The 12,996-nt window shown below is 44.0% G+C and overlaps 1 protein-coding gene across 3 annotated transcripts in view; it reads left to right on the top strand.

Annotated features, from left to right (window-relative positions):
• Positions 1 to 12,996, top strand: part of LOC130877326 (organic cation/carnitine transporter 2) — a 32,734-nt gene that overhangs the window by 1,549 nt on the left and 18,189 nt on the right. For all 3 annotated transcript variants that reach the window (XM_057774496.1, XM_057774494.1, XM_057774495.1), the window contains exon 2: positions 10,192 to 10,295. In XM_057774496.1, coding sequence (XP_057630479.1) covers positions 10,192 to 10,295 — 104 coding nt within the window. The remainder of the gene's footprint in view (positions 1 to 10,191; positions 10,296 to 12,996) is intronic.

Below are 12,996 nucleotides of genomic sequence, written 5' to 3'. Positions count from 1 at the left end.
GAGACAAGAGTGCTGGTGAGGTTTAATTATGGCATGTAGCCTTCATGTGGAGAACGATGGAAACCTAAATCCTCATCCCCTTGCTCTTTATTCTTCGGTGACTCTGTCCGACCCATTGCAGTCTCTCAGCTGGAGATGTGACATGCTGTTTAACGGTGCATGTGGACGTGTTTTGGGGACTTAGGCACCAATTGTCATTTCCTGGGCTTTCAGCAGTACTGAGTATGCAGAACAATGAAAGAGCCCTATGTGATACCATTGGGCATCAGGGTCACTGAATGTCAGGGATAGGGATTGATCAGTTAGACCTCCTGGAGGAGATAACTTCTTGGTGAACCTAGCCATTAGGTCCAGATCCAAGAGCAAGAAATGGTTACAGGAGGATGTATAGCAATAGCAATAAGGAGAAGCTAGGGGTCCATGTATGGCATCTAAGCCTCCTGGAGGCCGGAGACTGAGCTTCCCTCCTTATGGAGGCTCCCAGGTATGTTGTTTCAGGGGGTTGTGATCCTTCAAGGGTAGAGTCTGAGAGTGTCCCCGCAAAAATCACTGCCTGCTTTCTTTGGATGTTTGAGAGTTGGTGTCTCCAAAACCTGTGCCTAACCTGCTACCTAAATAAGTAGTTAGAGTGAAAGTTAAAGGCGGTGGTGGCGCACGCCTTTAATCCCAGCACTCGGGAGGCAGAGGCAAGCGGATCTCTGTGAGTTCCAGGCCAGCCTGGTCTACACAGTGAGTCCCAGGACATCCAGGCCTACACAAAGCAAAAACGAAACAAAAAGCCAGTACTGACTAAGTTGGTTAGTGTTTTCAATCTATGAGTCCACAGAGAAGAGATTCTCAGTGGCTCCACATCCTGGTCTCCAAACTCACAGTGCTTGGAAGCAAGTGGGATCTGACAGAGGCTTCTGGGCGACACTAGTTCCTCAGATCTGTTTCTGGCTGCCCAGAGACGGGCAGTTGAAATCTGAAGGGACTTACTGACATCTCTTGAACTTTTACCCTGACCTTGAGGGTACTGGGTCACTTGTGTCACTTGCCTTCACTCACTGTCATGCTGCTTGCTGCCTAAGGTGGACGCAGTACTGTTGAGCTCCCCAGAGGAAAACTAAGCAGCAAAAGTCCAGATCCTTTTGACCTACCGCTGCTGCCAATGTCATCGTGTCTTTTTTTTTTTTCCCCAATGGATCTGGATGTTATTGAGCTGTCTTAGCAGTTTCGTAAGAGCTGTATGCCCTTTCACCTACTTACAGGTCAGCAGTCTTTGCGGGAGGCGAGTTTAATACTTTACTTAGCTCTTTTGTTTGGGAATACTGGAATGCCTTACTTGAAGTTCAAGGCTTGTCCTCTTAGATGAGCAACTGCTGTTGAAAGCTGCTGCATTAACATTCTGATGACTTTTTCCAAGACCTGATCTCTTTCAACCCACACCTAGCCTGCTGACCATAGCAGCTAGTCAGTCCCCTGCCTGGTAAATGTCTCTAAGCCTGCCTTCTATCCCAAATCAAAGTAGAGGTTAGAGGTCTTTTAAGTACACTGGTTTTGAACAATTCTTCTTCTTCTTCTTCTTCTTCTTCTTCTTCTTCTTCTTCTTCTTCTTCTTCTTCTTCTTCTTCTTCTTCTTCTTCTTCTTCTTCTTCCTCTTCCTCCTCCTCTTCCTCCTCCTCCTCTTCCTTCTCCTCTTTCTTCTCCTCTTTTTCTTCCTCTTCTTTCACTTTCAAGTTAAATTACATGCATGAAGTACTAAACTTTGCAATAGATTAAGATATCTGTGTCTCCCTGAATCTTGACATGATGCTAGATGAGGGAGATTTTTATTTTTTGGTTTTTCTGTGGGTTTTTCGCAGGGTTTCTCTGTGGCTTTGGAGATTGTCCTGGAACTAACTAACTCTTGTAGACTAGGCTGGCCTCTAATCACAGAGATATGCCTGCCTCTGCCTCCCAAGTGCTGGGATTAAAGGTGTGTGTCATCATGGCCCAGTTTGAGGGAGATTTTTTTAATTGAAATTGGGTGATTAGGAAAATAATTTATGAGCCTTTCTAGAAGGTTTAAGAACTAACTGATAGACAAAAGAGAAACTTGAGGAGCCACAGACTGACTGGAATGCTTTCAGGGAAATGTGATTCTCCCCCCCACCCCCACCCACACACTGACTGTAGCTTGGTTCTGTGTGTATTGAAAACCAGGCAGTGGGGTTGGCCAAAAGAAAGAGATCCTTTCTATGAGGTCAGAGAACTTTGTGAGACCACGTTTCAGGAAAGCTTGGTGAGCTACATGCTTGTAGGCTGACCCCTCTTCCTTCCCCTTGCTTATCTCTGGGACACCTGGCAACTCCTACCCACCATGCTGTACTTCTGCTCCAGGACTACCTCTTCTTCTGAGAACCTGCCTGTTTTTTTCATTGCTGTGCCACCTGCTTTGTGGTTTCACAGAAACCCTGCCAAGCCTGCAGGCAGAAACATTTCTGTATGGCTTTCTGGTGCCTATGAGTTCAGGCTCCTTCAGCTGAAGTCTGGCATGGTGCTGCATTGTCCTACACCATACCCGTCTCTGCTTTCCATGAGTCTCTTTGTTAAGGCATCAGCAGGACTCCAATTTGTTTTTTGGTGTTCCAGACTAGCTTTTCCAGCAGTCTTGCCTCATGCCTAGGTCATCTTGGAAAGTGGGAATTCTTTCCACCATTATCCACAACCCACTGGATGAAAACTCCTAGCACATGGGTTTGGTATGAGTCTGAAAAATAGAGACCAGAGAACCTTGGAGCCAGGACCTTACTGCTTACCTGTGTTAGCCACCCCCTCGCCCACGCCCTGCCCACTTCTGAGATCCACAGATACTCATCTTTGCCTTGGTAGCTACATGGCATACCAAAGCCACTTGCTGGCCCTAACTCCTTGTGCACATACAGCCATAGTAGACACAGCTGAAGGAGCAGTCACACTGAGCCCTCTCTTACTGAGAACCAGCACTCTGGGTCAGGGTTCAATAGTGACACAGTCAGGAGTCATAGAGCAAAGAAAAGAATTCATCCTAAAGATGAAAGTCTGGAGTTCATCTGGACTCTGTGCAGATAGGCACAACACCGTAAAGGAAATGATGGTGTTGAAGGGCGGTGGCCCTTTTATCCATTGAGCCACTCAGCCATGTATCATTTAGTTCCCAGGTCATTGCTCTGTTCAGGGCATGGTGGGCATGACAGAGGTTGTTAGAGCAGGTACTACTTCTCTTTCCTGAAAGCCCTGAAGCAAGAATCCACTATAATTTTTTCTTCAATTTTATTTTGTGACATAGAGTTTGCTAAGTTGACTAGGCTGACCACAAGTGATCTTCCTGCTTCAGATTCCTGATTGTTGGGACTATAAACTCTCACCATTAATTGTAATAGAATTCACCATTAATTGTAGTGGGGGCAGAACTCAATGTTTTAGGGATTAATGAGTATCAATAGGAAGTGAGACCTGCTAGTGTGCTTGGTCACTGATGCAGACACACTAGGTACATCTCAGGGAGATTTGTATCTCTTGGACATAGATCCTATCACTTTTCTCTTCCAGCTAGTTCATGGGTACAAGAACATTTAGTCCCAGAAGACTTTATCCTCCCTCCCCCCTTCACCATCGTAAAAGGAGCCGTTTCCCGCCACCCGGCTCCCAGCTGCCTGGCTAGCTTATACCCCGCAATAAAAACAGACAAATTATATTCATTTAAACACGTCTGGCCCATTATTTCTAGCCTCATATTGGCTAACTCTCACATCTTAATTAACCCATTTCTATTCATGTGTATTGCCTCTTGACTGTGGCTTACCAGCATGAGTCTAACCAGCGTCCGTCTTGGAGAGGAGAGCCATGGTATCTGCCACACTGCCTTTTTCCTCCAAGAATTCTGTTCTGTCTGCCCCACCTACCTATGTTCTGACCTATCAGGCCAAGCAGTTTTCTTTGTTAATTAACCAATGAAAGCAACAGTTAGATAGAAGACCCTCTTACACCATTTCTCCTTTTTCTGTTTAAACAAAAAAGAAAGGCTTTAACATAGTAAAATTACATATAGCAAAACAGTTATAAAGCAAGAATTACAGTTACAATATTTATATCTATTTTATCTTTTATCATAACAATTGAAAACTATAACCATCTATCTATTCTTCAACTCCATCAAAGACTCCAGAAGGGCATAAAATTACCTAAGTAAACAAGAAATAAGCAACTTCCAAAACTCTAGAAATGACAGAGACATCTCACTGCCTAGACAGTCACCCAAAAAGTTCTTTTGTACTGTTGGGGCATCCATCTTTGGCCTTCAGGCCCATAGTATCCAGCAGACTTTTCCATGAAGCAGGAAATTTCAAAGACAGTTCAGTCACTTTCTGCTGTGTCCTGCAGAATGTTTCACAGACTCTTTCATGAATCAGGAATCCCGAAAGACCATCTCACCTTTAGGCAAGTTCAGCAGTCCCCTTTCTGCGGGTTCTTTGTATCCAGTTTATGCAACAGTCCAGGCAAGAGCAGTTTCTTGCCCAAATGGCTAGCAAACTCCATAAGGAGCCTCTTCGATGCCCATCTTCCTCTTGAAGTAGCTGGTGCTGCCAGGAACAGACGTGTCTCATTGTCATGAAAACCCTAAGTTATTAAAACATTTAAAATGCCATATTCTGTAGTCTTTGAAAGATATGAAGAATGCCTATCTAACTGAAATATATCTCTATATATCTAGAAAATCTAACTAACATGACTATAAGCTTGACTATTATCGATGATTATCCATTAACAACCTATATTTCCTAATTATACATTACATTTTTAAATGAGCTTCACAATCACAATACCTTAATCAAGATCAGAGATACATATACATATAACAAAATTTATACCAATGTAAATTATTCATATCTATATCATATACACCTTTAAATATAAAAGAACATTTATAAACAATGTTTGGGAATATGGATGTAGTTATTTCTCTCCAAACTTCTTCCTACTGTATGGGGACACTGTTAATCAGGTCTTTTATGGTGTATCTTGTTTGCTGGGTTCCTCTCAGTCAGCAGTTGAGTGAAGTAATTTTTTGAGAGTGTTCACGGCCACCTTTCAGGAGGGCGTGTTCTATCATACCATATTGGGATAGAAGCAATCCACAGGGTCTCATCTTCCATGAAAACAAAAGAATCTCTTTTCCAAAGCATCATATCCTTAGACCCAAATTCTGAAGTCAAGATAGCTTTATAATACACATGTTGGATTAGCTTAGCAGACCACACAATGAAATGTCTCTCTGTACTTAGCTCCTTTACAGTCAAAAAATTTAAAGAAAACACAATAATATACAGAATCCAGGCTCTCTGTGAATTTTCCATTTTTATGTGGCTTATTTTTCTTTATTTCTTTTAATCTATAACTATCTGTACTTTGTCTCTCTAAAGACTTTACCTTTTTTTTTAAGGCATTAACTTTATTCTCTATATTCTTTTTCTTCTCTCTCCCAAGCCTACATATGTCTAACACTATGACCCATTTAGAGGTCTTTTATGTCTGAATCTGTCCTATTGCATTGTCTGTAATTCTTTACTGTTCAGAAACATTTTTGCTTTGTGCTTTTAAATTGCTAAGAACTTAAGAATCTAAGCTGTGACATTCCTAGGTCAAAAACCAGGTACTGTGGATTTGCCCCATCCAGTCCAACATGGCGGAGCCCCTCGTGCCTCTGAGCCTTGCACATTGCACCACTAGCATGGCAGAGCTGCTTGTGCCTCTGAGCCACGGAGCGGTGGGCTGTTCTTGATGTTGGCTCCACCTCTCCCCAATATCAAAATGATGGACGTACCATTTCTGCTAGCTCTGGAGCCACCAGGTAGGAGCCACACTCAGCACTTTAACTCTGAGACTGAGCATGCTGCAAATAAACTCTTCCTTTTAGAGTTACAGCCAAATCTACCATGCACAGCCTGGAAACATCTCTCTGTATGGCAGCAGAAATCTGCCATGCTCTCCCGGCTGCCTAAGCCTGATCCCACAGTATGCTCAGGCAGGGAGCACAGGCATGGTCTCAGAGTACTTTCTTCCCAATCCTGAGCAGGAACACAAACATCCAGTCCCATAAAAGCCATTGAAATGCTTTATAGCCGAGTTAGCTCTGGCGGCACAGCCCAGGAAGGTACGTTTTAAAACTGTGCAGCTTTTTTCCTGCTACGGCTGCTGAGTCAGGGAAATTTCTCTGCAGCACCCCGGCCAGCAAACATCAAAAAGCTGTGTTAAACTCTATATTTGTGTCTAGAATTCCTTTTTAAGCCCTCTTAGGTTTTACATGGAGTTAGTTACCCCTCTGTCGTAAAAGGAGTGGCGGGCCACTTCCCACTACCCGGCTCCCAGCTGCCTGGCTAGCTTATACCCCAAAATAACAACAGGCAAATTATATTCATTTAAACACTGCCTGGCCCATTATTTCTAGCCTCATATTGGCTAACTCTCACATCTTAATTAACCCATTTCTATTAATGATTATTGCCACTTGACTGTGGCTTACCGGCATAAGTCTAACCAGTGTCTGTCTTGGAGAGGAGAGCCATGGTGTCTGCCACACTGCCTTCTTCCTCCCAGAATTCTGTTCTGTCTGCCCCGCCTACCTATGTTCTGACCTATCAGGCCATTTTCTTTATTAATTAACCAATGAAAGCAACAGAGAGAAGACCCTCTTACACCACTACCCCCTCTCCCTCTCTCCCTCTCTCTTTCTCCTACCCCTTTCTTCCCATTGTTGAAAGGAATGTTCATTATATATGAAGTAGAGATGGCTTCTTTGGGCTGAGAGGTGACTCAGGGTAAGTATGCTTGCTGATACTGGATCCCAGCTCCCATACTAAAAAAGGGAATGGAGGGTGGGAGGAGGGAAGGAAAGAATGGAGGAAGGAAGTTAGGGAGGGAGGGAAGAAGAAAGGAAGGAAAGGGGTGTGGTGCTTATGAGATGTCTAAGTGTTAAATAGCATTTTGTGCTCATCCAGAGGACCTGAGTTCAGTTTCTAGCACCCATGGGCAATTCACAACCACCTGTTATTCTGGGTCTAGAGGATTCAACACTTTCTTCTAGTGTTGTATACACAGGCAAGTATATGCTTGTGATATAAACTCACATAAACACAAAAAGTTTAAAAAGTCATACACAAATTCTTAAAATCATTTTTTAAAAAGAGAAATAGAAAGCTGGGTGTGGTGGGGCACACCTTTAGTATCAGCATTCCAAGAGGCAGAGGCGGTGGCTCTCTGAGTTTGAGACCACAGCGAAGCCCTGTCTCAGAAAGCAAGAGTGTGGAGGGAGCCAAGCATAGCTATGGTGTTTAGTGAGAGACCCCATCTCAAAGAAATAAACAGGACACCCAACATACTCTTCTAGTCTCCATGTATGTAGGTATAAATGCCTGTACAGACATGCATGCACATATACTAATATGCGTTATATAATAATAGTAAATAATAAAAATAAAAAGATGCGATTCTTCTTCTTTTAAAAAATATGAACAGTTGTTTTTTTTCTTAAAGATTTATCTTTGTGAGTGTTTTGCATTCATGTGCTTGAAGTACCACATACATGCAGTGCCTGTGGAGGCCAAAAGAGGGCTTGGGATCCTCTGGCAAAAAACGCATCAGTGATTCAGACATAAATGAGATAAAGAGTCTATCTAAGTGGACAGTTTGGAGAGCTCTGGCACCTATGTTAACATACCCTTGAACCCACTACTACTAGAGAGACACATTTCTGACTAGAAAGAAGTGTGGACCCTGGTCATAGCTGTTCTCGATTCTCCAAGTTTGGGTCCCTTCTTCCAGTTCTCCATCTATGAAGCTTGATGCATGGCCAGTAATACAGAGTCACCTACCAAGTAGAAGAAGCATTGATGGTTTAGCCTTCGGGTGCTTTAGTTATAGCTGAGTAGCCAGATGAGTACAGGAATACTAGGTTCGTGTGTAAGCTCATCAAGCAGGAATGTATAACTTTGACTATGATCCCACCCCTCCAACAAGAATTCAGGCCAAGTCCAAATGCCTACTGCATTGGATATGAAGGTTGGCAGGTGAATGAACAGGTGGGAGTCACCCTGTGCTTTTGAGAACCCTTGTCCTTAGCTGACTATTCACAGGCTCCCTATAGCCAGTAGGAGACAAATATTAATGTAAGCCAGGCCCTGGGAGGTATCAGAAACTGTCAGTGGTAGGTAACAGAATACTTACTTCGGTGAGTTAAGCTTGTGCCTAGACTAAGGACAGGATAAATTAAGCAGGTGGGGTGAAAGCCTGAAAGATGCTACAAACCATTAGAGCAGTTTCTTCTGCTTTCACTCGGCATCCAACCTTGCAGTGTGGGGTTCCCAGAAGCCTGTTTTGGGTAAACTTACTAAGATCCACTGTTGTAGGAAGAGCAGTAGTATGCCTGAGGCAGCAGTGGAGGTTCTTTATGGGCAGCCAGTTGGGTGCCCTCCACACCCAGGTATAGGTGACTGCGTGAACCCAGGACAGCAGAGAGGCCTGGCTGTTTATTCCTCTGCCATCACCCTAGAAGACATTCTCTGTGAGAGCAGCACTCTCCCAGCCTCTGCTGAGTGCTGGGGAGGCAGCAGGCTCTGTGGAAGGCAGACAATAGTTTGGTGCCAGCAGAGGGAGCTCTAGACTGCCATGAGAGTGGCTGTACTTATAAGGTCTACAGAGGTTCCTACTGCACATAGTCTCTTTACCAAGCAATATCTTTCTGGGAAACACCTAAGTCCCTGTTTGGACTTTCTTCCAGTCTTGCAGCTCTATATTGAGGTGAAACAGCTAGATGTCTAAGTGTCACTATTTTCCATGTACCCCACTCCTCCCTGTATACTTCATTTTCTAGTTGTGGTAACTGTAGATGAAACCACATTTTGAGTGTTAGAAACTCAAACAGTGAATCCTGTTTCCTACCCTAACCTCTGCTTTTTTAGACAAGAAAATTAAAGCACTGTTCAGTATGATAAGCAGGGCCTTATGTGAGGTTGGAAATCTAGTTAACACTTGAGTAGGTATTTATCTTACTCAGTGTTCTATTGCTGTGAAGACACCAAGACTGGCAACTCTTATAAGAAAAGCATTTATGGGCTGGAGAGATGGCTCAGCAGTTAAGAGCATTACCTGCTCTTCCAAAGGTCCTGAGTTCAATTCCCAGCAATCACATGGTGGCTCACAACCATCTGTAATGAAGCCTGGTGCCCTCTTCCGGCCTTCAGGCATACAAACAGAAAGAATATTGTATACATAATAAATAAATAAATATTTGAAAAAAAAAGAAAAAGAAAAGCATTTATTTGGGGCTTGCTTACAGTTTCAGAGATTTAGTCCACTATCATGGCTGGGAGCATGGTGACACACAGGCAGACATGGTGCTACAGAAGTAGCTGAGAGTTCTATGTCCAGAAGAAGACAGCCACTAGGCCTGGCTTGGGCTTTTGAAAACCTCAAAGCCCATTCCCAGTGACACACTTCCTCCAACAAGGCCACACCTCCTAATCCTTTCAAATAGTGCCACTCCCTGGTGACCAAACATTCAAATCTATTAGCCTCTAGGGCCATTCTTATTCAAACCACTACAGTTAAAACTGTTTTCAGAATCCTAGTCTATAGCTCTTAGGCACAGCTGGGCTTAGTCCTGATGATGTGTGGAACCAGATATTCCAGACCAGGATATCACAGGGACCAGGGGACCATTGGCCTTGGTGAGAACCCAACAGAGCCAAAGGAGCAGGTCTACACAGAACACCCAATGGCCTTTGGCCTTTATCTACTGGATGCTTTGCCTCTTGACTCCCATAGCTCCAGTGGCCTAGAGTGTATTAAGCAAAGATACCTTGCCTCTTCCACAGCCTATGGTCCTCTCTGGATTCTTAGTAGTAAGTACAACAGGCCTTGCTGACCATAGGTCAGTGTCTGGGTAGAATGATGATGCTTTCCTCAATCCCCTCCCCAAATGAAGCCATGCATGGGAGTTTGTGCTATGAGAGAAAAGATAGAGGGGGAGAGGCTCCTGCTTTCTCTGCATTGCTGCCCAGATGAGCCATTGCTTGTGTTAGTGAGCACATATACTCAGAACATTCAGGGATGCAGGGTATTCCAGTTCCTTTAACAAGAAGCCTTACATTTCAGAAAAGAAGTGAGTGATGCATCCCTTTGCTTTTCCTACAGTGGAACCTGGTGTGTAACAATGACTGGAAAGGCCCTCTCACCACCTCCTTGTTTTTCGTGGGTGTGCTCTTGGGCTCCTTCATTTCGGGACAGCTCTCAGACAGGTAAGGTGTCTGGTACTGATCAAGGAGTATGTTCCTCTCCTTAACTTCAGCTGATGGTGTTCTCTTAGACCATAGCCATTTGTTTCAGAAGCAGCAGCATCTATGTCTAGCATGGACTTCCAACAACTTCCAAATGGGCCAACCTCTCACGTAATTTCCCAGTTCTTGCTGAGCAGAGAAACCTGAGCTAGCCAAGCCATGCATACCCATGGTCATATGATTGCCATATTCACTTCTACACGTGTATGGTCCCCCTTTTCTGGGAGATTATAGCACTCTCCTATTCCTGAGAAAGGGAGACAGAGGTTGACGCTATCCATGTGTGGATGTGCTGTATTGTACAGCACTAGGCAATACCATGGTGCCCACATCTGTATTCTAAAGATAGGGTTCTTTCTCCCTGAGCAAGGTGAGGGAAAATCGAGATCTCACTGGTCAGTTGGTGGTGTGAGGAGCAGAACTCTGGTGTCCCTTAGCTAAGTGGCCTGTGGTTATGGCACTTACTGTATGACCAGAATAATGATTGTTATTTGTACAATTTCAAAGATTTTATCTAAGTTACATTAATGACTATCAGACATGCATTTTAAAAAATAATTTGATGGAAGGAAAATAAGAGAGATCTTTTTTCTTACACACACACACAACCTCTCTCTCTGCTTTTAGTTTTTGGTGTTTTGTTTTTTCAATACAAGGTTTCTCTGTGGGACTCCTTTTGTAGAGCAGGCTAGCCTTGAACTCACAGAGATCTGTCTGCCTCTGCCTCCTGTGTCCTGGGATTAGGCGTGCACTGCCACACCCAGTTTACAAGAGAGAACTTAAAGGGATCAATTAAAACATTTTCAGTGGTTCTTTCAGAAGATGATAGGGGCTGAGCATAGGACCAAGGCTGGAGAGATGAGAGTGAAATCAGGAAGACTTGCCGACTGGCCACATGTGGGGAGTGCGGACAGAAAAGGCCTCTACCTTCATAGCTAAGACAGAGAACCGCATTTGCAGGGGAGACATTGGATACAATAGGAAGGTATTGAATTTGGGGTGGTTACAAGACCTCTAATTGGAGAGATTCAGTGTGTTGTTGGATGTATAGCTACTCCGTGAGAGGTTCCTGTAGGTGTAATGGCAGAGGAGGGGCAGGAGCAGGCTGAGAGGTTCTTCAGGTAGAAGTGAGGAATTTAAGGGTAGAATGACCACTGAATCTCAAAGGAATTGATTTGATGTCAAAATCAAGGAGGAAGTGCCCAAGTTGAGTGTAGGAACCACGCCAGTTGTGTGCTAGGTTAAATAGATCTTTATGAGCCATCTTAAGAACCTGTGTGCCATGCATGGAACACTATGATCACCTGAGGAAAGGGGAAGTCCCACACTAAAGGGTTTGCTCCCAAACAAACAATGGAAACAAAATTCATAAGCATGCTAGTCATCACCTACAGAGGGGGATGGAGTGTGTTGGAGACCTTCTCTGAAATTTTTGAGGCAGGGAGCTAGGGATGTAGCCCAGTTGGTGAAGTGTTTGGCTAGCATGCATGAAACCCTAGGTTTGATCTACACACCGAATAAACCAGGTGTGATGGTGCACCCCTGTAACTCCAGCACTTAGAAGACAGAGGCAGGAGGATTACGAGTTTAAGGTCATGCTCAGTTACATAGTGACTTACAGGCCAGCCTGGGATACATGACACCCCTCTCTGAGTGTGTGAGTGTGTTTGTGTGTGTGTGTGTGTGGTGTGTGTGTGTGTTGGCTTTTGCACCTGAAATCTCTTTTAAGCAAGCTTGCTCAGCCTGGAAAAGAAAGCACTGAGTGCTGTGTTCTGACTGCGGTCCTCGCCTGCAGCGCCCAGCACTGCCATAGCCTGTTACACAGCCAGAGACGTGCTGGGGCTTGTGAGGACGGCTCTGCACCTCACTACTTCTGAGTACAAGGTTGACAACCAAACCAGATTATGGCCTCAGTTGGTGTTCAGAGGAGCAGCAGTAACTTTTTTTCATTTTTTTTTGTTTTGTTTTGTTTTGTTTTGTTTCCAGACAAGATTTCACTGTGTAGCCCTAGCTGTCCTGGAAATTGCTGTGTAGACCAGGCTCGCCTGCAACTTACAGAGATCCACTTGCCTCTACATCCCAAGTACTGGGATTAAAGGCTTGCACCATACCACTGGGCTTAACAGTAACTTTTTATGTTGGACAAATGTTGATCTTTCTTCCTAACATATTACTAAGTCTTACGTTCAAGTTCAATTAAAATAATCCTATTTCCATAGCTTTTATGTGACAATATCAGGCTATCATTTTGTATTATGAGAGGTTCAACACTGGGAAGAAGTAGATTAATAGTTCCTGGTTTTGTAAATATGTATGCTTGCCATTTTGTTGACCAGCCTTTAAAGTGAGGTCTGTGGGTGGGCGAGATGGCTCTGGGTAATGGTACTTGCCAAGCTCAGCCACCTGATGTCCGTCATAGGGACCCATGTAGTAGAAGGAGGGAACCAACTCCAGCAAGTTGTTCTCTGACTGCCACATGTACTGTGCCACCACCCCATTCAGAAATATAACAAATTAAAAATAAAGTTCAAAATGAGGTTTTCTGGTCTAAGTATGGTTGTGCATGCCTATAATCCAGGCACTAGAGGCTAAGCAGGAAGGCAGACTTTGAGGGTAACCTGAGCTATATGATAAGACTTGGTTTAGCCCATCAAAATCCCAG

This window comes from Chionomys nivalis, chromosome 7 (assembly GCF_950005125.1).
Source record: "Chionomys nivalis chromosome 7, mChiNiv1.1, whole genome shotgun sequence".
Classification (NCBI taxonomy): Eukaryota; Metazoa; Chordata; class Mammalia; order Rodentia; family Cricetidae; genus Chionomys; species Chionomys nivalis.
This window is presented reverse-complemented; position numbering and strand designations above follow the sequence as displayed.